Below are 27044 nucleotides of genomic sequence, written 5' to 3'. Positions count from 1 at the left end.
ATTAACCATACATATTATCAGAAAACGATTAGACTTATATTTGAAATGATAGTGGTAGTGTCAAATGTTTATGCTATTGAACTGATAGTGACAATGTTAAATATTAACGGATAGTGACAGTGTACAATATTAACTGACAGTGACAGTGTCAAATATTAACTGTATCTTCAGTTTTAAATAGTTGATAAAACAGTTCATTGTAGGAGTTATTTTTCCGTATTTCACACTGAAATATTTCATTAATATAATTATGTAATTCACAGCGTTATTAACCTCTTGTATTGTGAAGGCATTTATCCCTAAACTGATGTCTAAGAGAGATAGTTTAACATTCAGTTGTTGTTTCTCTAGAAAGGTTGTCAATTGAATCTATAGAGATTGAATATGTTTACACTCCCAGAAAAGGTGTTCTATTGTTTCAATATGTTCACTACACATCACATAGATTTGTATTGGATAGGTTGCACTTAAAAAGGTATTTATTTGTAGCTATGATTCTCTGGATGTATTTATATTGAAAAATTTCTCCAAGAAGGTTTTGCCATTTAGTTTGAGCTTTAGAGATTTTGGCAGGGTTTTTAATTTGAAGTGTGTAAAATATTTTGTTCGTTTTGTTTTGTATTGCAATTATGTTTTCTACGAAAGTTGTTTGAGTACATGGTGTGTTATTTGTGTTGGTAAAAGCTTTAATATGTATGGGTATACTTTTATCAATGTGTAGTACATCAGGAAATTAATTGTAGGTATTCCGAATATGTAGCATAAGTTATCAAAAGAATAGAAGTCGTGTATTCTGTAGTCGTACAATTGATCTACATATTTTATGTTTCGTTCAAACAAATGTTTTACTGTTTATTTTGGTTTCTAAATTTTGAGTAACTTTACACCCTGCCGAGAGAACATTCGACAGAAATATGTTTTTTGTTGAAATTTCATCTAAGATATTATTGTTGATATTACATTCAAAAAGTAAGAAGTCACCATATGTTTTTAGAATTTTCTGGTAGAATAATTTCCATTTACTCGTATTGGTATTATCTAAATATCTTTTAACCCAACTGCATTAGATTGCATTCAGAAATGAATCTATATCCGTTAGTCTGATACCTACATATTCTACTGATTGAATTACTTGAGTTCGCTTAATTTTATCAGGTTTTCCGTCCCATATGAAATTTAATATTTCTAATTTTATATCGTCAATAATATCATTTGGTGGGTTTGTGAGAACTTTTAGTGTATAAATTAATTTAGGGAGTGCAAACGTTTTCAACACTTTCTTTTTCCGATTAGTGTAAGTTTACGATGCTGCCATGATTTTAAACAATCTTTAAATTTTTGTAACTTTGGCAATATGTTTTTTAGAACTGTTTCATTTTTATTGTTTGTAAAGGTTATTCCTAACGTTGTTGCTTCATTTGATGTCCAGTTGAATTTAATTTCTTTTTTTAGATGTATATTACTTTGTTCAAATTTACCTACTCGTAGCACAGTGCATTTACTTTTGTTTAGTTTAAGACCCGATGCTATTCAAAAGAGGGTTAGCGATTCTATAAGATTATTGAATGAGACACTACTGTCATTTAAATAATAAGTTGCATCGTCTGCAAAAAGGGACTGCTTAATTACGTCGTAAGGTTCTAGCGATATTCCTTTTATATGGTTATTTGATGGGATATAGTGTGATAGATACTCAATGCATATAATAAATAGCGATGATGAAAGTGGACATCCTTGTCTTACTCCTCGTTCGATGTTAAAACTGTTTGAGAAAAAGCGATTGTTAATAATTATGCTGTTAATATCGGTATATAATAGTTTACCACATTTAATTTAACTTTCACCGAAATTCATATTTTCTAAGGAAGATAACATAAACGAATGGTCTAGTGAATTAAAAGCCTTTTCGAAGTCTGCAAAGAAAATGAGGCCAGAATTGTTTGGTTGGTTGAAATAATTTATGCATTCTTGTATCAGATATACGTTTTCACCAATGTAACGTCCTTTAATGAAACCAGATTGAGGATTGAGATCTTGAAATGATTGATGGTAATATTTTTTTAATTCTGTTTGATATACTTTTAGGTGCAATTTTATAATCATTGTTCAGTAAACTAATCGGGCGCTAGTTTGATAAGGATTGTAAGTTTTTTTTGCAGGTTTTGAAAAGAGTGATATTATACCCTGTTTTTGTAGCGTAGTTAAGTTTTCGTTGTTAAATGAATAGTTAAGTGAATTAATTAAATGTGTTTTAATATCATTCCTGAATATTTTATAAAATTCGATTGTGATGCCATCAGATCCTGGACTTTGGTTATTTTGCATTTCTTTTAGTGCTAATCCACATTCATATCCATTAAGTAATCCGTCACACATTAGTTTTTCCTCTTGATTTAAAGCATGATGTGTATTTTTAAAAAGGTTGTTATTTTCAACATGTTTTCGTTTATAGAGGGTTTCGAAAAATAAACGTTGTTCTTCTAGTATTTGAGTTTTGTTTGTTTTATCTTCGCCATTGACTACTAATTTGTGTACACTTTTTTTCACTTCTACGTTTTTCGATGTTTGCTAAGCATTTTGTTTATTGTGTTTAACATGCTGTGTACGTGCTCGTAGTACTATTCCATTGAGATGTGTATGAAAAATTCCTTCTAATACTTGTTTTTTGTAATGTTATTTCATTTTCAATTGCTTTGGTATCGTTTGTGTTTGTTTCATGCAATTGTTTTTCAAGTGTTTCAATGATTTTGATGGTTTCAGTTTCAAGTTTGTGTGTTCCTTTTTGTTTAAATGATGTGTATCTAATTGTTGTGTTACGTATATTTCCTTTAATTAATTCCCATAAGGTGTTTGGGTTCGCATTTGCTTTATTTGCGTTTGATATTGTGTATCTAATAGGATGCTGTTATTAAAGGGGCCTTTTCACGTTTGGGTTAATTGACAAAATTGAAAAAAGTTGTTTCAGATTCTCAAATTTATTTTCGTTTTAGTTATAATATTTGTAAGGAAACAGTAATACTGAAAATTTACCATGCTCTAAAATATCCATTATATGCATCTTTTGACGATTTAAAAACCTGAAATTTATAAAGCGTTGCAACGCGAAACGAATTAATAATTTGGAGAGTTCTGTTGTTGTCGCTATATTTTGTGAAACTACGAGGATAACTTATATAGAGTATAAAATACAATACCTTTAACATATGGAAGGATAGCCGAGTGGTCTAATACGTAGAATTTTTACTCCAGGACTCCAGGGGGCAGTGGTTCGAGCACTTCTGAGGTTTACTTTTTTCTTCTTTTTTAAATTTTATTTTGAATTTTTACTGGAGCTTTTTATATCCAATGTTTACATTTATCAATATAAAACATTTAATGACAAACCTTAAAACATGCCAAAATCTGTGAAAAGGCCCCTTTAATTTGAAAGTATCCTGGGCCTCTTTCAGGTTGTATTTTTTGCAGTTTAAGTTCAACTAGAGAGTGGTCAGTCATAAATCCTGGATTTATGCTACATGTGTCAATAATGTTGCAAAGTGACTCAGATATTAAAAAATAGTCTTATCTACAAAATATTGTTGGTTTTGTGTTTGAGTGCCAGGTGAATTTGCTTTCATTTGGATTTATGGTACGCAAGATGTCTATCATATTGTAGTTTTCAATTATGTTATTCAAAATGTTTATATTTTTAGGATGAGTATAAAGGTTTCCCTTCTGTTTTATCTAATAATGGGTTAAGAACAGTATTGAAATCGCCACCCACTATAATATTTTTGATCTTGGTTATTAATAATAAAGGATTGTTATTGTTTTGTAAAAAGTGGAATCATCTATGTTAGGGCCGTAAACGTTGATTAATGTTAATTGTGTTTCGTGTATTATGATATCTATACTTGCTTGTCTGCCAATTATTATTTCGTTAAAGTCATCGACTGTGATCCCTATATTATTTTTTATAAGAAAGGCAGTGCCTTGTTTATTAGTATGTTGTCCACTGAGATAGATGTCTCCGTCCCATTCATCTTTCATGGTTTGTGCTAACGTATGTGTCAAGTGGCTTTCTTGTAATAGGCATATACTATATTTTTGTTCGTCTAACCATTTGAAGATTTTAATACGCTTGTCTTTATTATTTAGCCCTTTTACATTCAAAGTACATAATTTAATCATTTAAAGAGGTGAAGGGTGATGTAAGTGATAATTTGTGGGTGTTTGTTCAGTTAGTTCTATTTTAAAACATGTCCAGTTGGTTTCTATTAATAAGACATACGATGTCCACACATACGAACAAAAATAGAAAACATAAAATAGGGATACAAAAAGATGAATATTCCATGGAAATGAAGAAGTAAAAAGAAATAATAGCAAAACGGTATAAAAAATAAACAAACAAACATAACAGAGAAATGATTACAATATATATTAAAGCAGCTTGGTAAAACATGGCAAAGATAAACGAGCATATGCAGATCAGTACCACATTAACTAGAAAAGTTTCATTTTTATGAAAAATGGTTTTATTTCTTATATATATTTACCCTATTATTAGCATTTATTATAAGTATTAATATACAAATATTATATTATCATGAATTGTTTAAATTAATTGTGTTTGTCTATACTGTAAGGTATATTATATATAAATCGTCAGTTAATAGCACTATTAAAGTGTATAATTATACAAATATAATGTTATTATGAATTGACAAGAGTTATTCTATTTGTAAAAAAACTAAAAGTATATTACTTATAAATCCTTAAGGTGATAGCTGTCAGTTTCGTGTTATCAATACACTAACCAAGACAGGACAGATTCTATTTTACAATGATAATGTCATGATTGTACATATCTTAAGTAAGATTACAAAGCTGGTAACATGTTTACGGTTTGTAGCAATACAATTATACACAAATACAGGAGATTAGTATACATTCTACATGCATGTTATTAATAATTGTGTAATTTATCTACTTTAGAAAAAGCTAATACTATGAAAGCAACGACAGTGAATCAGACAGTGTAATTGCATTGAACATCTACCATTCACTTAACACGTAAACAAGGCTCCATATGAAAGGGACAATGAAGCAAGAGTGTTTATAACTAAAGGAAGAACTGCTAGCTTATAAGTGTTACATGAAAAGCAAAAACAAATGATTTTTTGTTCACCACTTATAGTACCTTCAAACATACGTTATATTTACAATAACAACTGAAAGGGAATCCTTGGTATTGAAGGTATCAAGTGGATAAAACATAATGTACGCGGTAACACTGATTGACCAGGTATTGTTATTAACATTCACAATAACCAGTTTGTTTTCTATAGTTTAGCGTGCACAAAGACATAAGATTGAGATTGTATGCAGTATCAACATTTGCGAACTTTGATGAGAATAGTATAGATTCTAATTGCAAAAAAAATCATGGATGATTGCTCAATTTACGTGCATATTTAGGCACAAGAACATTCACAATCATAAACATAATTGAATGTTCAAAACAAACAAATGTAAAAAAAACGAATTTATGTGGAAAGGCATACGTGAGAAATAACACTATTTACACAAGGCACAAGAGCATTCACAGTCATATACATACTTGAATGTTAAACACATACAAATGTAAAATAAAACATTTAGGCACAATAGCATTCACAGTCATACACAAAATTGAATGTTCAACACATACAAATGTAAAAAAAGAGAAAACATTTAGGTACAAGAGCATTCACAGACATAAACATAGTTACTATTGCCTAGTGTATGTTCGATTTCATGTAAACAGACATAAACAAAAACAGAAAGTTATTAAGAAAGGTAGTTCTCGTCAGATATTTTTTTAATTCAGATTGGTAAATATAATTCCACGTAAGAATTAATTCTCACTGCTTAAGTTTTTGTAGTTAATGCATAATTATATTAGTATACAAACATTAAGCAGAAAGTTAGCACTTTTATAACATGCTTACATACAGAATACTAAAATGCGTTCACGAAAAACGCATTGAGCTCAGCAGCGAGCACGTAATTTTAGCTTTAGTTTAACATTATACGTGCAACCGTGTTAACATTGTGAAACCAATGTATTTTTGTTAAAAAGGGACGTAACCATGTACAGAGAAACTATATCATCTGCATGTGCGTAGCATGATCAATTCCTATACTTGACACAAAGACACAATGTTTTATTTATCCATGGCATGTACTTTTACTTTTTTTGTCGAATAATGTATATCATATGTGGTAAAATAGATTTTAATTTGTTAGTATTAAATTAGGAAGGTGAATTTTGATAGTGAGCATGGGGGCACATTACTGTATTCCGATGAGCACATAGTTTGTATAAATAAATATTAGCTGATAGTGACAGTGTCAAATATTAACTTATAGTGACAGTGTCAAATGTTAACTGATGGTGACAGTGTCAAATGTTTACTGATAGCGACAATGTCAAATGTTTTCTAAAAGTGACAGTGTCAAATGTTAACTGATAGTGACAGTATCAAATGTTTACCGATAGTAACAGTGTCAAATGTTTACTTATAGTGAAAGTGTCAAATGTTAACTGATAGTGACTGTCTCAAAATGCTTACTGATAATTTCACTGTTTAAAATGTTTACTTATAGTGAAAGTGTCAAATGCTAACTGATAGTGACTGTCTCAAAATGTTTACTGATAGCGACAGTGTTAAATGTTAACTGATAGTGACAGTGTCAAATGTTAACTGATAGTTACAGTATCAAATGTTGACCGATAGTAACAGTGTCAAATGTTTACTTATAATGAAAGTGTCAAATGTTTACTGATAGTGACAGTGTCGAATGTTTACCCATCAAATGTCAAATGTTTATGTTATTCAGAAGGGCACTTCAACCTAAAGTGTTACCCAGAACTTTATCTTTAACTTTTAACATATTTATTTAAATATTACACAATTATGTTGTCATTTCTGTAATAAATTGACAAAATTTACTGGCTAAAGGATAAATGTGCACATTGTATGCTATCTGATATATTGGGATATAAAACAATACATAATATAATAAATATAAATAAAGCAAATTGTTTCTTAGATTTCTTGATTTTATGGCGATTTTATTACGAACATAAAATTTATAGTGTTTATCATCTTGAATCACAGTATTTTGATAATTAGCAAAGATTGGTTGATAGCTTAAGCCACATAAACATTACAATATGCCCCACTTTTGTGAATAGCTTTTATTAAAAACACGCATTTATACTTTCTGTCTATTGCATTTTTAAGCTCACTGAATTATAAAGTTTAAAGGAAAATTAAAAACACAAGTTCCATGTGTAAAACTTTTACATAAACATATTTTTTTTATTTAGCAGGTGAAAATATATTCTTTTTTTAAATTTAATACAATAAGTACTGTAGATGGAAAGATTATTTCTATGTCACAATCAAATAATATATAAGATATAATTTAAGTGAGTTGTTATGTTTCAAACATAATTAACAAAAACTTGGTTCGAAATAGACTGATCTTGTCGACGGGTGATTACACACAAAATATTTTGAATGAATCCATTTGGTTTTTATTTAGAGACGCTTGCAAATGAAGGTACATATTTTAATTAGTCATAGTTTTCACCATCATCCAACTTGTTTTTGTATCATGACCTAAACTTTTATTTTCTGCATGCTTAATGTGAAGTGAATAAAGAGAATATTGGCCTATTTTTTGGAAGTCTATTTTTTAAACATGTAACATTACTGACCAGATATAGAGGCCGCTTCCCGTGATGCCTTAACATGCCAAAGTATTTGACTTTTTTTATGTTGGACAGATTATTTAATCGATTTTGAAGTAACGAAACAGTATATAAAGATCGTTCACTTTCACAAATTCCTGGAACCGCTGTATATTCTTAAGCTGTAACTTTAAAATATGAGTAGGTGACTCCAAGTCTGTTAAAGTAACACAAGCACCTACTTCCTCCCTTGGGGTCATCATCCGGCGTCATGTTTGGGTTGAATGATTCGCCCAGACTAGGGTGTCGTATAGGCTGAGCTGGTTGCCTCTCTGAACGGTTGCCAGGGTAACTGCTGGGGGTTCTATTCACAGCAGGTGGGGATGTCTGCTCTGGGGTACGCAACTGGCTTGATTTTCTTCTAGGCACTTGAAACAATACATGCAGATGCGATAATTAAGATGCTAATAAATTAGCTATGCGTGCGATAATGGGTATTATGCCATATACACATTCATACTGTCAAATCAACTCAACTTTTAAGTCATGCAAGGTTTTATGGTCTAATTAGAAGACATTATGACTCCTCGTCAGAGTTAACAGACACAGCGGTATATCTGGAGGTACACACTGGTTGGATGTATCCTAGCGCACATTTTCGCCTAACCAGCCTCGAATGTTACCGTGATGTTTGATCGAGTTCTAGTTCTAATTTGTTACTTTGTACACTACACCATGGATAAAGAACAATTAACAAGACACACAGTAAAATAATATATATAGTATTGGAAATTGTAAATTAGATATAAAATTTAAATAAAAAATCCCTTTCATATTCGAGTTTTGTGATCATTTTCTTTATGCCAAGCATTATTATTTTGCCAAAACAAGCGAGATGATGGGACAAAACAATTATTTACCAGGAGGTGCCTGCTCCGTAGGTTCATGAATGTCTTCATCCTCGTCAACTTCCACAGCTTGGCTTGAGGTCTTGTCCGTTCTCTCATAATCATCTTCTGGAACACGCCCCTTATATACGAATGATCCAGGGCTACCACCCATTTTGAGGTAACCATCTCCAGTCTCTTCTGTAAACAGCATTAATTTTAGGTATTAAAATTCAAGCCGGCTATATATAAGTGTTATGACAGCATGCAGAATTGTGCACTTTCTTTTAAAAACAACTAAGAACTTAAGGTTTCATAAAATCTTTTAAATGTTAAAATTCAAACAGTATAAAAAGATCGTTCAATTATACGCATTTCGGAAACCACTCTATTTTCTTAAGCCATAACTTTAAAGTATGAGCAGGTGATTCCAAGTCTGTAAAAGTAACACAAACACGTACTTCCTCCCATGGCGTCATCATCTGGCATCATGCACATGGCCTTTGGGTTGTAACTCGGGGGATGTATGGGCCTCTCTACACGGTTGCCAGAGTTAATGCTGGGGGTTCTAGTCACAACAGGTGGGGAGGGCTGCTCTGGGGAACGCAACTGGCTTGGTTTTCTTCTTGGCACTGCAAACAATAAATGTACATGCAAAAAATTAAGATGCTCGTCAATGATGGGTAATAATGTAATAATGGGTATTATGCCATTTACACATTCATACTGTCTGGTCAACTCAACTTTTAAGTGATGCAAGGTTTTGTGGTCTTATTAGCAGACATTATGACTCCATATCAGAGTTAATGGACACAGCGGTGTATCTGGAGCTGCAGTGTTTGGTTATGTCCTAAGGCCCATTTTGTCACTACCAGCTTAAAATATTACCATGATGTTTGATCGAGTTCTAGTTCTAATTTGTTGCATCGTACTCTACATCACGGATGAAGAACAGTGGACAAGACATACAACAAAATACTAAATATGTATTGGAAATTATGAATTACATAAAATTAAATAAAAATCAAATGTTAAAATAAAGAATGACCTTCAAATTTGAGGTTTGTGATCGATTTCTTTTTACCAAGAATGTTTTTTTGCCATAACAGGCGAGATAATGGGACAAAGAAAGTATTAACCAGTAGGTGCCTGCTCCGTAGGCTCATTAATGTCTTCATTCTCGTCAACTACCACAACTTGGTGTGAGGTCTTGTCAGTTCTCTCATAATCATCTTCTGCAACACCATCCGTAACGAACGATCCAGGGCTACTACGATTGAGGTAACCGTCTCCAATCTCTTCTGTAAACAGAATTAATTTTGGATCTTTTAATAAAATAAGTTTTGTGTCTTTGACAGCATTCAGAGTTACGCTATTTCTTAAAAAAACAAAACAAATGAGAACTTCATGTGTAATCAAATATTTTGAATGTTAGTAAGTGCTATCCTTGTTTTGTTTGCTTTAAAATAATATTGGATGTTTATATTGATAAAAACAATAGGTCCTCTTTCTTGTGGAGTGATTTTATGGGTTTTCTTAGATTTGACCTGGTGTCATTATTATTGGATACAGTGACTTAGATTGAAACATGGCATATATATTGCAAAGATAAACATTCTTACCAAAATTCATCAAGATCGAGTTAAACGTTTGGCTTCTAGAGCGGTTACACATTTTGTCTAAGATTCCACATGTTGAACTTGTTTTTGGACATGTGTAATTTTCAATATTAATAATCTGACCACCTTTCATCAAGATTGCACAAAATACTACATGGCCTGTTTTATCTTGTTTCAATAGTCAAGAAAGTTAACGAACACAAAGTCGATGATGCACGTCGCACACTGCACGACCCAGCACATTTGACAAGGCGTGATCACAAAAGCTCACCTTGAGCATTTTGCACTCATGGAAGCTAAACACTTTACATGCCCAAATGATATACGGAGTTAAGCATGTATTCTCCCACATTTATAACTCAATTTGAAGCAGCATGTGAATATTTTAAAAATCTTTAAAATTATATTCTTTTTTTTGATTTGGTATAAGCCAACAACATGTAGTGTCTGATAACAGTGTCTTTTTAAAGGGGTTTTACTTCTGCCTTACTTAAATTGTGTACTCATGTGTTTAGTTTTTGTTCTCACTTTTACATTGCCACAGGCTACATACAAAGCCACGGTGGTCAACTCATACTTTCTGAACACGTGTTGATTATGACATGGGAAAATACACATAGCCAATCTAACTAAACATTCCTTTGTACCGGGCTTAATGCAGTTGCCTTAGGAGCCGTTCCAGATTCGTATGTGCAGTCCACACAGGTTAATAAAACACAACACTCTCAGCTTTTTATGGAATTTTATGTTAAAATAATTTATTTTCTTATTTAAAATCAAGCCTACACAGATAGGGTGTGTCATCCTTGATAAGCCAATGAACTGCACAGGCTCATTGAGAAAACACTTAACGCACACGAGTTAAACCTGGTTTTCCAAGTTTCTCATATTAAATGTATGTAAAAGTAGCTTCTTGCACAGGTTTGAAATAGAGAGAATAAAATGTCATTGCCCTATGACTTTGTTATATTTCAAGCGAGGTTTATAATAAATTAACGACAAGGATTTTGAGTGTTTTTACGCTCAAAATACTCACTGTTGGGTGTGTAAGAGTAATCCGCTAGCTGTCCATTCTTCATACGTGTGTACAGGTCTTCAATCTGTGTGTTGTAGTCAACCATTTCCTGCAACACACACAGTACAAGGTCTGACGTGCTGCTGCACAGACATGAATGATTGTCATTTGTACTGTTAAAATGGTTAACAATTTAATATTTCAATATTAAAATATCAAAACGAATCTTCGAATAGCAATTGCTAAATAAATTAGAACACAATACAATAATAATCACTAAATAATTCCAGGGTAAAACACAAAAACATATGTGTTATAAAAAATGGTGTACTTGGTATTTTGGGATAACCAGGCTTAATGCATTTGAGGGTAAGATATCTTTCCATGGAAAAATAAGACTTATTGCATGAAAGTATAAGAACGGTATTTTGGGAAAACCAGGCTTAAAGTGAGATTATACGATTTTGTCAAATATTTATAAATTTAAATAAAATTTGTAAAAAAACTTATTATACATATATTTCAATAGAAATTAAAATAAAAGTTAAGAAGAACATGTGTCGAAAAATGCGAAATAAGCCAGATATTTAATTCTAAATCGAAAATGTCTGTACAGTCGAATTCTCTCGCATGTATATCATGCATGTACTATGTGAATCTAAATTTAGTTTTACGGATCATTTTAATTTCCTGCTCGATATCTATTCATACGACACACGAGCACTAACTCCGATCCTAATAAAAAGACGAATGCTTCGGTTATTGTAGGAAAATATGTACGAAATATCTTCGTTACAATCGGTTCATAATTTTTCTTGCCTATTTTGTGTTATTGTTACATATTTTTATCAATAGATTACAATTGTACACATATAAAAATCGTGCAATTTCACTTAAATGTATTTTAGGATAAGAAGCGTATCCTGGGAAAACATTGCATGCAAGTCTAAGAGCGGTAATTGGGAGGAAACGTGGATTAATGTATGTGAATATAAGAGGCTTGTCCTATAAAAATCAGGCTCAATGCATTTGAGTATAAAGTGCGAGTCATGTGGAAACTATGCTACTCTATGATAGTATACGAGGTGTGTCCATGGCAAAGCAGACTTAATACGTACGAGTATAACGGGGGTTGAGTGAGAAAACTAGGCTTATTGCATGTTAGTATAAGAGTCCTGTCCTGGGAGTTAAGTGTAATCTTGGATCAACCTGTTCAGTGGACAATAACACTTACTTGCTTCAGTGGTTGACTGATAGGAAGGGACATACTTGAATAAAGAATTTTATGAAAGCAGAAAGTTTTATCCAACTTGGATTGGCTTGAGGAAAATTCTGAAGGACAACCTATTGTGCCTCATTTTCCCATGAAACGTTTAATATGTATTAACTTCAAAACATCTTACTGCAAGCGTATTCTATTCACGTACCAAGAACACATCGATGTAGCCTATCAGGTCTTCATTGTTCATTTCCTTCGCAATATCATACGGCGTCTTGTCGCGGCAGTTGAGGATCTCTAGAGCCTCGTGTGCACCGGGCGTGTCGATGATACTCGAGGCGAGGGAGTTGAGGCTGTATTTGCAGGCAAAGTGAAGTAATGTCGGCAACTCACTGTCACTCTTCTTAGAGCCTGCAGAGGACAGCAAATGAAGTTATTTAGTGAGTGCTTAATCATTATATATTTAAAGATCACTTATATGTATTGTACAAGTTGTGATCGTCTAAACGAAAGGGCAAGCACATAATTTGTTTTGTCTACGTGAAAGAATGAATGGCAAGTGAGGTGTAATCAATTGCTTTGGTTGCAATCAAGTCATGCAATTATTTGATTTCTTAGCGCTGTAAAAGCACTATATGTAAATTTAAAGTAAATTCAACCGCTTAATTTTGTTGTTGTGAGGGGAAAGACATATACTTCACGTTGGCGCAAAGAAATATCAATTATTTTTTAAGTACACATTTAAATTTTAACTGTCAAAATGGCGGAGAAACCTGACTTGCTTTTGCATTTCGCGTAATAAGCCAAGATTGCGGAACAATGTATATATACCTTTAAATGTGGCTGTCTTTGATTAATAGACTGATATGTCAAAATATATCAGATAAAGTTCAGGATGGTGTTAAAAATGTGTAGAGACAATGTCCAGTTGAACTGATAATGTTTCTGAGGCTTAGCACATACACAAAGAGTTTCGAAAAATAATACTAAAATCATAATAAAATGATAAAAGTAAATGCACAAACCAACAGGCAGTATGATGTTTCTGTGCGTCAGCATGTTAGCCATTGACCAGTCCGCAGGTGTGCTGGACTGAAACACTGTGGTGAGGTAATTGTCAAGTCCCGTGTGATCAGCCGCATCTAGATCTATCAGCTGACATAGGAACTCCGGGTACGTGTAGGCAAACTCACACATTCCAGAGTATTTGATCATTCTTTTGAGACACTTTTTGCCGTCCATAAATACGTACATGTGCGTCATCCCAGCTTTGTATGCTGCAAAATATGAGTAAAAAGTGTTATTGGTCATTTTAACATGATTTGAGACCAGTTTCTCATAAACAAAGAAAATACTGGGGATTATGTTCAGACATTTTACAGAACTTAAAAACGTTCTAGCAAAATCATAACAAATACGCAGTTTCTCTATTATCAAACCCATAAATAATTTTCTATGTGAACATTATCCTAACTATGGGTTAATTGAGAACCCACTACACTAAGCTTACTTGAATTGTGCAAAAAGTGTCTTATTTACGCTAATTGTTCAAGAGCTACCCTCTCTGTTAATGAGACCACAAAACCTTGCCTGATTGTACAGAGGACAGGGTAGCTCCTGATAGAACGCTAGTCTTTAAGAACTTTGGTCGCAAATGGCATAGACCCATTTTCGAATGATGTGGGTACGATTATCGTTACTACACACATGCCGTATATAAAATTTATAGGCATTGGTAATATTTGGACCAAATCGTATGAATTATAAATTCAAACATATGAGATAATTGTTGGCTGTGCATGCAGTCGTCTTGAAACTGTAAAACTAGAAAATTATTTGAACTGATTTGAATAAAATTAAGTTTTAAATATCATTAAAATTCAGGGCAAATTAAAGCAAGCAGAATCCTCCTATACGTATATACTTACATGGAGCTGTGAAGGAAAATGTGTACTCATTTATCCGCTTGGTTTCAAGTTTTTTAGCATCGTCATTTTCGCCAATAGCCACTTGAACCAAATAACTTTCAGGAATGGCTCGATACCAAACAACCAAAACTGTTTCTCCACCCTTTTAAATATCAACAATTATTTTTACAAAAGTATCATGAAAAGAGAAAATAATACTAAATAAATTCAAGCAAATATTTGAAGAAAAGAAACAACAACAAACAGACAAACAACAATCTAGTTTACTTTGTGTTTTTTTTTTTATAAATAATCTTCAAAGCCAAAAAATCACCATGTTATATATTTATGTTCATTTGTGTTTTACTATAGTTTCCTGTTATTTGAAACTTTGTTAAATATAATGGAAAAAGTTAAGTAAAATGGAACCATGTTGTTAACTGTTTTTCGTGAGACAAAAATGCACTTCGTTGATGTAAAGTATAGAAATGAATTAATAAATTTTCCACATTTAAAATAACGTGTGTGTGTGTGTGTGTGTGTGTCATTCGTATTAATTTATATTGTTTGCTTTCATGTACCAAATCTTTTCTTCAAAACTGTAATAACTTAAAGACCCCGAACACGTATTTAAGGCAAATTTCATAAGAAATCGTTCTCAGGACACAGGAAGTATATAACAAATATAAAAACTTTATAGTTTGTCCTGGTCCTTGAATTTAATTTCTCCTGAAAATGGTCTCAATGACGAAAACTTTTGAGCCAAGTTTCAGGAACACCCTTCACATGGTATAGGTGATATAGATGCGACATGAAAAACTCACCTGAAAATGGAGACTCAAAATAAAACATTAAAGTGTGAACTTTTCTTGAGCTCAAATGAAAGGCTCATGCCGTTAACACATTGTGAAAATGACCTAATGCCACGTTAATTCTTTAAAGTGCATATAAAACATGGAAAGGAAATGAAATTGTTCACGTTACGTGTGACCTTGAAATTGAGCTGGACTGAATTACTCATGCCTTTTGAACACCAAATCAATGACATACACATTAAATCCCAGTTTTATGAAATTTTGTCAAATGGTTTAGGAGATGTGGAGCAGACTTTGTAATGGAGGCTTAGTCATGTGACCTTGAAGTGCGACCTTGAGCCAGCTTTACCGAATCTAGACTGCATGAACATCATTTGAATGAACAACATATTTGAGTCATGTTTCCATGCTTCCTGGTTTATGGAAGATATGGAGCATACACGAACCATTGAAGCATAAAACATTTAAAAATCAAGTTTTATTTGACCCTATTCGCGGCTGACTGACTCATGGCTTCAGCACATCGTCTCAATTGTCTTACTGTTCGAGCCTAGTTGCAATGCAAACCTTTAAAATGTACGGAGGAATTGTGTGGAAATGTCAAAATGTAATGGAAAGAAGTACCTTTTGATAGACCGATGGGCGAAGGAGTAAAAATATATTTAAATCTTTTGCACAGAGTGTTTTACATAACAATGTCCATATAAATGAATTTTTTTGTTTTCTTCGTTATTTTCTTTCTGGTACCAAACCCACCGGTTTATTACCAAAACACCAAAACATCATTCATTTCAAAGGTAAAGAATATCTTTCAATAATTCAAACGAAATGAAAATTAAACTATACAAACAACAAGTTAGAACTTAACAATTAAGCACAGGGTTACACATTGAATGCAGTCTCAAGTAAACCAGGCAGTGTTAAGTAACAACATGTTGTACAGTTGGGCAAGTTTTGACCTAAGAGAATTATTTTTAAAAACTGTGAAGATATGCCATAAAAGATGCCACCAGCCTAATTTTAAACCGCGCGGTTTCATGAGAGATTTGTAATGTTATTTACTGTGCAAATCTATGCACATCATGTGACTTCTGGGGAGTTTCTAGTTTGGACCCCAATAACATGATCTGAGCAAATCTAGTACAGAACCACTATACGATGTTATACACAGTTCATAAGATGTTATGTTATAGTAATCACACAATTTGGCCGTGGTGAAAACATATTAAGATTCAAGCAGTACTATTTAATCATTTATGTAAGTGATTTCAATTCTTCAACTACATTCATTGAACAATTGACATTAAATGTGTATGCTGTGTAAAAAGATATAATTTTAAACGGATCCTTAATAGCAAAACAGTCAAAACACAAATTAGGATTTATGCTTGTCGCAGAGGAGTACATTTAAGCATAATTAAAAAAGGAAATAAGCTAAGGCATAGTCACGTGGTATTTTTGCGCAGCGCTGGTAGTCATTTAGGCCCTGATGCTCTAAATATAAAAGCTGTAAATTAAAAATATATTCTAACACAGCAAAAAAAATCAACTATAGGTTATACTGCAATAATGATTGGAATTCAAAGCAAGTGTCCTGTTTCACCACACTTTCAAATCATAACTAGATTTTGTTTGGGACGCAATTCAAAAACATCAAGATGTTGGTATTAAATACGGGCCAGTGTAGACCTTGTGATAATAAAATATATGTTTTACATAATCCTTTAAATAATCTTCCTCTTTTATCGTTATCCTTTTCTTCCTCACCATCACCTGAACATCACCGACATCATTACAAACTGCATTAACAACCCCTCACCATAATATTCTTTTATCATTATCAACAACAATACCATTCTAATATCACTGCGATTATCTCCAATGTCTTCGTCATCAAGATTTATCATTATAAAAATCTAAACGGTCATCATATTCGATCATAGTATCACAATTATCAGCTCATATTACACGATGTTTACAACGACCTAATGATCACACGTTTCAATGCAATAATTCCGTAAGCAGACATTAGTATTCTTGATATTTTCATATCAAAATATATTGGTATTAAACGACGTTGATAGTCTGGTGACGTGAAAAACTGAAAATGCATCTCATTAGGCTGATCTTATTTATGATGGTGATGATGACGGTTTAGGTATGAGGTTGGTAAATGTGATGATCTAATAATAACGATTATGGTGATTTTTATGATGATGAAGACGATGACTAGTATAAGGATGAGGGAACTGACGAAAAAAGGATGTTCTAGGCACAACAAAATCGCGTTTCGTTTCACTATATATATGTACTAATTCAACACACTGTGGTCGCTCTTTGTTGGGTTTCCACCAAATTGTTGTAAAACAATTATTTCTGTGTCCGCAATATCAAACAAAGGTAATGCATTCATTGCGATGATTTAAATCTAGTTAAGCTCTGGTGACCTACACATGCAATAGATCCAAAGTATTCGAACAGCTTTAAAAGAGGACCACCCAAGGATTATTCTTGTGAAGTGCCGTTAAAATATGGCGAGAGTTTAAGTAGTAGAAGTCGTAAGACGAAAACGTTCAAGCACCTCACACGCCAAACACGCCTCACGCATGTACAGACTGACGACTGACATCAATGACAATGTATCTTTAAAGCTCCATATTAGCACTATGCATTCTGAATGTTTTTTTTTTCACGGGATTTCTCATTTAAATATATTTATTTCCCAGAACATATACACTTACCTATTATTATTAGAAATTTGCATGTGTTTGTTATTGTCCGTTGTGACAACATGGCCGACAATCTTTAACAAAATTTAGGGCATTATTAATTGCTTATGATATTTTTAATTTAGCTTCACAAACCAAATGAAATTAAATAACGTCGCATTGATTGAGCAAACTTTTTCTACCGGAACAATGAAAACAGACACGTTCCATACCTGTCTTATACTGTCAGGGGATACAGTAATCTGTGCAGAATGTTTAGGTTTGGCTGTCGAGTGCGATGATTTCGTCCGTAACATGTCACCTGATGGAGATGGAGCTGGTTTTGCGACCATCTGTGAATCCTGCACCATGTTTATAAGACTGGACACTGTCGCTTGAAGCTTTCCTTGTGCGTCCGGATCACTAATTTTGAACGTTTTCCAAGTCTTTGCGCTTGGATATTTGGGCAGAACATTGCTATAAAGTTCTTTTTCACAATCATCTATGAACAACTTGATTAGGGTCACATAACTGTGGTTTTGGAGTGTGGTTGAGAGTTCTGATGCCACAGAATCAATTGTCTTCAACATTTCTTCTGAAATCACCAAACTCACGACAGAATACTGTGCACACAGGATGTGGATGTCTTTCATACTGGCAGCCAGGTCCTTTATATCCACCTCTTTTATCTGAAGACCGAATGTCTTAATCTCATTTTGAATAAACTCTGTCCAATCTCCGGCATCTTTTGCGCTGTGAAGCAACAGCACGTCTTTCAGAGTCGTCGCTTTGGAGGCCATATTTACTTGTCAGTATTCCAAAAAAGAGAATCGCTTTCAAAATAATGTTGAAAGTTCTTCGCTGCAGGAAAATTTCTGTAAAATATCATGATTAGAAATAATGTAACAAGTTTAGCTCTTCAGAAGGAAATCTTTATTTAAAAATAAATTTCCCCAAAAATCTAAGATCACATTATTAACTTTAAAGGGACATATAATACCGGTTTAACATGATATATTTAAGGGGAAAAGTAAACAAATATAAAGATAAATGTAGTACCGGACATATCCGGTCGCGCTATAAGTAATCTGGTCCATGCTTAAACCATATATAAGCCAAATCTGTTATTGCACATGCCCTCCATTTTCTGGGCGTTGTATTTTTCTAATAAATCCAAACATGACTTCCTTTATGCTCTTTATTACCAACATTCCTGACACTTTGAATGATCTTTATCATTTGAAAAAATAATTTCTAAGCTCATTTCTGCTGAATAAAAGTGATTGAACTTCATGTAAACAAATGTCCATTGAGCATTTTCTGTTTACAACAAGAATGTACATGTGAAAAAGATTTCTTCAAACATATTTTTTAAGACATTGAATTTTTTTCCTTTTCACATATGGTTAAAAATTAAATTTAAAACTGTTTTCAGAAATAATTGATTGATTTAATATAAGTTTTTGATTATGTATTGCACATACAATTTAAATGTCCTCTACCGCCAGCCGCACAAAATTCCCTATGTAAACACCTGATGTGAATTCTTAAGGACGCATCCCTTGACCAAGTCGCCCAGTCGCCTACGCGGATAACACATTACACCAGTAAGCTGCTTGACTTTGTCTTCCCTAACAACACTACCTTAATCATCAAATGAAAGACAATTCCTGGAATAGGGGACTACGAAGCCATATTCGTAGATTCCAGCCTACGTCACAGGAAAGCGACCAAACCACCACGTAAGGTCTATCAGTACAGAAAAGCAGACTACCATTCGATTCGAGATAAGTTATCACCTCAGCGTACGCAGATTGTGAAACGGCTAAGGAAATGTCAGTTAATGACACATGGTCTACTTTTGAAACAAACTATTCAGCCGCAAAACAGAAACAGGGAAGCCAAAAGACCAACATTTCCAAGCCAATGCAACCACTCAACGACTATAGAAACTGGCTTACTGGCAAACTTCATTTGCCGAAAAACTACACCATCTTTACTGTAAACCATGTAACTCGGAACAATTTTTAACGAATCAACTTCTGAGGGCTGGTATCGAAATACTGCTGGATCAATGGTACTGATGTTATAATTTTTTCTGATAAATTATTTTATTAGCTTTCGAAAACAAAAAAATATTTTATTAGCTTTCGAAAACAATCGGTGTGTAGTTGATTCGTTAAACATTGTTCGAGTTACATGGTTTAAAGTAAAGATGGTGTAGTTTTTCGGCAAATGAAATTGCACTCCTTGTTTCTTTTATAGCATATATATATATATATATATATATATATATATATATATATATATATATATATATATATATATATATATATGTATATAATACTATGGGCTTCCCTCCTGTGCTATTAACAGGGTGAATGATTACCGGGGTTTTCATGGGTTTACACACGGGCTGGACAGAAAGTAAACACACCGTTTAGAACTTTATTTTTGTAAATATCTCTAGTGAAATAAATTTGCAAAAATATTTAGTATATATATATATATGCGGTCAGTGAATGGGAAGGATATGGACTTGCTAGATTTTTGTGTATGTTGACAAAGAGGCCCCTTCCATACGAAGTCTTCACCGGAACGCTGTAGTCGGTCGCAGCGTACCGGCGCTATCTAAGGTACCTCCAGAGGAGTCTTCGTGGTCTCTTCCCGAGCTTCCTGTCCCAAGTAATCCTCCTGCCTTCAGAAACCCTCTGTCCCCAAGTACCCCCCACTCAGAGGGATCGAGATGTACTGCCTGACCAGGCTGCTCAAGAGCAAACACTTCGATGATCGTAGTTACTGGCCCTTTTTCAGGACAGAGTAATAGCCCTATGCCAAGCTGCGCAACTGGTCAGATGAGGAATGCGCAGATTACCTGGGATGATCATGGGGCCTATTTGGTAAGGTATTTTTAATGCCGTTCTTACGGAAGGAAGGGGCTGTACCCTATGCAGAGTTATTGCAGCGTCTGAAGGAACGCTTTTGCGTTAAAAGGCTCACTGCTACAGCGAAAGGTCAATTCGTATGATCATGAGTCTGAGAGACGATATTCGAATGGTTAGATAGGGTCCTCACGCTTGCAAAAAAGCGTTTCGTGAGCTTCTCCCAACAAACGCCACTGAGCAGGCAGTGTAAAAATTCTGTCAGGGCCTAATTGACAAGGAGACAGTTGTTCTGCAGCGACCGTTTTCCACGAGGGACGAGATGAATTTTTATGTGCTATCCGTTTTTACCCCAGCTCAGAGTGCAATCTCTTGCACGACGGTTACATTACATTCACCTCTGTGTTGCGCTCAGAACTGACTATTGTTATGAAAGCGTCTCATTCATGTCATGAGCATTCCAAGCGTTCATCATTGAGGTTACAGTATACTAAACAATCTCTTGCACACGGTTACATTGCATTCACTGCATTAAAGAAAACCATCTCATACCATGATATCTTATATCTGTCTTAATTCATTATTATAAAATTGATATGGTTTTTTGATGTTAAGAAATCAACATACATACACACGTTGAAGCAATTCCTAACGTCACTCAATAAAAATTATGTTCAATTGTTTACATTTGTGAAGTGCGTGGAATGATTCCATCTGCGTAAATGGGCAATAAAATTGTTCAAAAGAGTTGCATTAACACTCGCAAGTTTTTGCACGATTTATCGTACATTTAAAAGTCATATTTCTTAATTTAATGCATGCGATCTTAAATATCCAATCAAATATACATTGAATGCGTTTGTTCGGTTTTACCTATTTTATAGGCAAAATGGCAAGCTGTGCATTTCGCAGAGTTGTATGTGATAGCAAGGAACGACAACTCTGCGTGGAGATTGCTAAGAGGGATAGCCACAAGGGTATTAATTCAGATGATTCAAGGCGGGTTTATGAGGTGAACACGGGACAAACGCCAGGTGGGAATAAGTGGGTCGGCTATCAATAAGTTGAAACAAGTGGTTTATAAACTACAAGGTGCCCTAGAACGATTTCCAGCTCTGGTGAGAGTCCGGGAATGGTTTCCCAAATCGTGCAACCGATTCATTTGTTTCGCAAAGGTTGAGGCGAGAATTTCTATGGTGAGTATGCGGCCACATGTCCATATCGAGGGGGCACCCAGAACAGAGGGTACAGCTGGTAAACTGAACAAAGTTAGAGTGGTTATCCAGAGAGTGTGGGAAGAGGCAGTCACAGTGGGTACCGAAACCCAAATTCTTACGCAAAGAGGCACCGTTGGTGGAGGGTATCATGGATATAATAGGTATAGTGAACAGAGGCAGGGTACCTATCCCGATAGTGAAGGTAAAGGGGGTCAAATGGGTTATCAGAACATAAATATCCATCCTGTTGTGGATATGGTACCTATTCGGGATTTTCTTGCTAGGTTCAGACAGCACGTGTTAAAGCTGATGGCAGAGAAGCGTGTGCTTTTCCAGCTTCAAGTAGATTTTCTGGGTCGCTGGGTTAGTAGCAAAGAGATCGCAATGGTTACCCAAGGCTGGTCGATCGATAGATGGTCGAAAGATGTGAAATAATTTCTAATGTACTAGCCTGACCATATATCACCGGGTGTTCATAATAAATTAATCAAACAAAGCAGAACGCCTGTATCGGGTCAAAGGCAAGAACTATTTTAGATGGGAAACTGAATAGCAGCAGGCGTTCGAATCATTGAAGGCAGCATTGAAGACCCCCCCCTCCCGTTCCGTTACTGGATCATCCGAGCTATTCTTTTATCTCAGACACCAACTCCTCGGATGAAGCTACAGGGGCGGACTAATTCACATTCAGAATTGGGAGAAACGCGTGATAGTGTCTGGTAGGTACACCCTGACTCGGCGGTTGTACGTTTCACATGTCCATTAAGGAATTACTTATTGGGACGACTTTTCATTATCAGGACTGACCACTCAAGTATAAATTGAGTGTTGCGTTTCAAGGGAACCACCGGGGCAGCAGGCGAAATGGTTGGAAGAACTGCCTCAGTTCAACATGGTGCTATAGCACAGGGATGGTCGGACGCATGCGAATGAGGACGCTCTCACTCGTAATCCGTGAGGGGTTCGCAGCGAGTCTATTCGAGGTCCAATCTTTTTGAAATCGGAACAATAAGTCCGACCGGAAGGGAAAAGCCTAATGACCACGTACTAGACTAACCAGGAGGGTTCACTTAAATTTCTTGGGTCAATTTCTATGTTAGCCCCGATGTACTGAGTACTCATGATGGATGACCAGTTCACCAAGTTGGTGAAATGTGTCCTTTTACCAACGCATACAGGAGCGCGGACAGCTCTTGTCCCGGTGGACCATTTCTTTTCACCAATTTATTTTTCAGATCCAGGTTAGGGACGTAACTTTGAATGCTACCCATTCACGGAGTTGTGCAGCGTTCTGAAAATCGACAATGCTAAAACAAAACCCTACCGGCCCTCAGCAAATGACATGTTGGGCAACTCAAGAGGGTAGCTGGTCGTCGTCGGCCACTATTACGGCTCATTGGGTCATTGTCGACCTGTAATGGCCCCACAAGTCAACCGAGGGTGACTAGAAGCCAATTCTTGTCACCCTAGGGTGACTTCAAGACGATTCTTGTCACCCTGGGGTGACTTAAAGCCGACCGGGTGACTTGAATCGGCTTGAAGTCACCCCAGGGTGACATGAATCGGCTTCTAGCCCCCCCCCCCCCCCGGGTGACTTCAAGCCATTTCAGGTCCTTCTAGTCAACCGGGGGTGACTAGAAGCCGATTCTTGTCACCCTATGGTGACTTGAAGCCGATTCATGTCACCCTGGGGTGACTTGAAGCCGACCGGGTTACAAGAATCGGCTTGAAGTCACCCCAGGGTGACATGAATCGACTTCTAGTCACCCCCGGGTGACTTAAAGCCATTTCAGGTCGACAATGACCCAATGAGCACTATTACGGCACCATAGGGCACGGTAGAATCCGGGAGGGGTGATACTCTAAGCGTCTTGTTGCCTCAATCACTGTAGGGACGGCGGCGGTAGTAAGCCTGTAAGGCGGAGTGCCTTTAACTCTCGCCGTTGGGATCGGGCCCAGCGGTTTTGGATTTGTTGCCCTTTTAAAAGTGTTAGAAATTAGAATTGAATTAGAGTTTGGATTATTCGATGATCGCTTTTTATTTTCAGGTACGAAAGTCAGAAATCACACCTTTCTGCTATAGTTAAGTACACGTATTTTTTTTCATTAACAAGCTGTAGCTAAATATATCATTTTATATAATGGAAAACGAAACTAGGACGAAAATTACCTGTATTTAACCTGAAATCCGTTTTTCTTGCGGTATTGTAGGAGTATTTAGGTCCAAACACCATATTTATACATCGGATAAATGATACAATATACACTCATAATTTACTTTACTTTATCAAATAATCATCTTTGACTGCACTTCATTTCTGTTGTCACACCAAAACCTACACCTGTATCTGTCACTCTTACTTATCGTCATATCGGGTATCATTCTTTATCATCTTTATTGCAAAATATATCGAACGGAGATTCCGGAGATAGTCGATGTTTAACGATTTATCGCGCAATTTCATGTACGACTTATTATGGTTTAAAATTGACTATTATTATATATCACTTCTACCATAGAACAAACCATTTAACATTTAAATCGAAATAAAAAGTTAAATTCTTTGTGGTTTACGCGTCCAACAGTCGCATCGTAAAAATGAATGGCTGAGTAAAGTTTCGGAAGTTGAAGATGAGCTGTGGGTTATTACTTATTTGAAATAAAATGAGGTAATTTTCAAAGGTGCACACCTTGTTTTGGGAGAGTTTTTTTAGGATATACCATGTAATGCGCATAATACTTTTAAATTACGTCAAAATTGTATATAAACATAAATATCCATACTTTTGAATTATTACATTTATTTCATAAAGAGCCATTATAACAACTTAAAAGGATTTTATCGAAATAATTACAATATAAGTAATTGTAAAGAATTTTCTTAATAAATAAATAAATAGCCAAATAAATAAATAAATAATAAATAAATAAATAAATTAATAATAATTATTATCATATTTTTTTTTAATTATAGGTGCAAAATAATTTACGGGCACAAATTTATTTGATAGTCATGCATAGTAATAAACAATACATGTCAGGACATATATTCTTCCTTGATGAAACACAAAACTGTTAAGATCTTCCAAGCTAATAGCTCTATTTTCATAAATGTTTTGATTTTGTGTTATTTTACGTCAGCCTCGGAAAAATATGGCTAGAGCTTTTGATTATAGCATAAACTGATTTGACGCAAACAGAACAACATTATGTGTCAAATCAATCGTCATTGCAATTATTATTAATTTATAAATACGCATATTACTGCAGATTTATTTGCAATTAAACTTTGAAATAGATACAGGTATCTCGATGGGAAATAACTTTTCGCCACATATTGTCCGCGGATTATTTTTTTCCACTCCAGAACATGAACCATTGTGTAGCCATCCTTGATACTGCTCACGACCAGATTTAGGTAATAAACGCCGGATGCTGGATTTCGTTGTTACGAAAGAGGATATGCAGCATAACAAAATGGCAGCTAAAACGTTCTACAAAAAAACGCACAAAACTAATGCGAAAATATTCGGTTTAATGCGCCCCACAAAAATAACGTCATTTTTTAATTGTTTTAAAATCTATCAAGCTGGATGATTTGATTCCAATAGTGCCCAGCTGTATGATGACCTCACATTGTAATACACTGATTTAAACATTCAAATGCCATTGGTCATATTCGTCTTAAACTTAAATTGATACAATTTTCTTCCACTCCCGCACTGTCTTTAACATTGTGGCGAAACATATTAATGCAAAAGAGATAAAGGAATCTAACAGAAATTCCAACTGAATTCCGCCGGAATTCACTTCACTTGCGGTCTCCTCGATATAAGAAACCGGTTGCCGGCTTCACATATGATTCGATAGGTAGCATTAAATGTATATTCATTAATACGGCTTTGAAATATTGATGATAAACGCCATTTTGATCAAAATACCTAACAGCAAATAAACCATCGCGTCCGACATCTTTGTACGGGCCGGGTACCAGGCTCGGACCACGCAATTATTAGTCTGTACATCAGGTCGGAGTAAAATCTCCTGGAAAGAGTGTCGTTAACTCCTTGCTCACATAAACAATTTATTGAATGTGAATGCTATTAACTTGTGTAAGAAAATGGCAGGTGTATTCTGCTGACCGAAAAGATTAAATTACAAAAAAGGACATTGTATGTAAAAGTGAATATAATAAAGTATACGTGTTGTATTCTTAATTTAATGCTTGGAAGTATGTGAACCAGGGCCCGTTTCAACCAGCTAAGTCTTAAAATAAAGAATAGATTTGAACCCCAGAAATCTTACTGGGTGCTTAAATATATACAGGCTTCACGTCATTAACGTTTTGTTCTAAACGAAGAATATCTTAATTGTAGTGCTGAGAAGCTAGACATAACTTTCAAGACGTTTTACTTTGTCTTTTAAACATGTACATGAAAACTCCATATGGGTCATTATTTATTTGATTTTAGATGTTTAAAAGAGAAGACTCGTTAGTGATGTGCTAGGTCTTCTTTATAATTATGCTCAAAGAGAGAAGCCAGAGACCGCTGGCTAAATAGGTCTTTTCTACTCCGCTTTAATTAATGTAGAATAATAATGTACCGAGCTTTTTAAGGTTGACGCACAGTTAGTATTGGTTATTTTGTAAGGTACGTACCGGTACATTTGAAAGTCGGTTCCGTCAAAATAAATCCATCGTCGTCAAAACGTCAACAATTTGGTGTGTAGACAAGAAAAAAACTATATCTCATCCAATCTTTAACAAACTTGGCCATATTGGGTATAGCCATATAATCATGCATATCATTGAATATAAGAAATGTTAAATCAAATGTACTCGAGTTATGGCAATTTTTTCTTGCGAAAATAAAATGAAAACAAGAGCACCGCCTTGCGGGTGCAGACCGCTCATCTATTTTCTTTTTAAAGGTGAAGGGACTGTCATTTTCAATCACAAAGGAGGGAGGGGTGGAGTGAAGAGGGGTGTATAGTGTGGGGTTGTGGACAGTTATTACATTATCTTCCAAAAAAGCGAAAAAAAAAAAAAA

General features: G+C 34.7%; 1 protein-coding gene across 2 annotated transcripts in view; it reads right to left on the bottom strand.

The window, feature by feature from the left end:
* The window catches only part of LOC127868607 (phosphoinositide 3-kinase adapter protein 1-like), a 72272-nt gene extending 47564 nt beyond the window's left edge, over positions 1 to 24708 (bottom strand). Inside the window, exons 1-10 of one of the 2 annotated variants that reach the window (XM_052410480.1) lie at positions 24163 to 24708; positions 18127 to 18768; positions 14392 to 14533; positions 13489 to 13740; positions 12672 to 12874; positions 11266 to 11353; positions 9750 to 9911; positions 9072 to 9242; positions 8644 to 8811; positions 7966 to 8151 (exon numbers count right to left, since the gene is read on the bottom strand). In XM_052410480.1, coding sequence (XP_052266440.1) covers positions 7966 to 8151; positions 8644 to 8811; positions 9072 to 9242; positions 9750 to 9911; positions 11266 to 11353; positions 12672 to 12874; positions 13489 to 13740; positions 14392 to 14533; positions 18127 to 18693 — 1939 coding nt within the window. In that variant the 5' untranslated portion in view covers positions 18694 to 18768; positions 24163 to 24708. The remainder of the gene's footprint in view (positions 1 to 7965; positions 8152 to 8643; positions 8812 to 9071; positions 9243 to 9749; positions 9912 to 11265; positions 11354 to 12671; positions 12875 to 13488; positions 13741 to 14391; positions 14534 to 18126; positions 18769 to 24162) is intronic. The other variant, XM_052410481.1, reaches the window with a different exon arrangement.
* Between the last annotated feature and the right edge of the window lie 2336 nt (positions 24709 to 27044).

The sequence above is a fragment of the Dreissena polymorpha genome, chromosome 2 (genome assembly GCF_020536995.1).
Source record: "Dreissena polymorpha isolate Duluth1 chromosome 2, UMN_Dpol_1.0, whole genome shotgun sequence".
In the NCBI taxonomy this organism is placed as follows: domain Eukaryota; kingdom Metazoa; phylum Mollusca; class Bivalvia; order Myida; family Dreissenidae; genus Dreissena; species Dreissena polymorpha.
The sequence above is the reverse complement of the archived record's forward strand: the minus strand, read 5'-3'. Positions and strand labels throughout refer to the sequence as shown.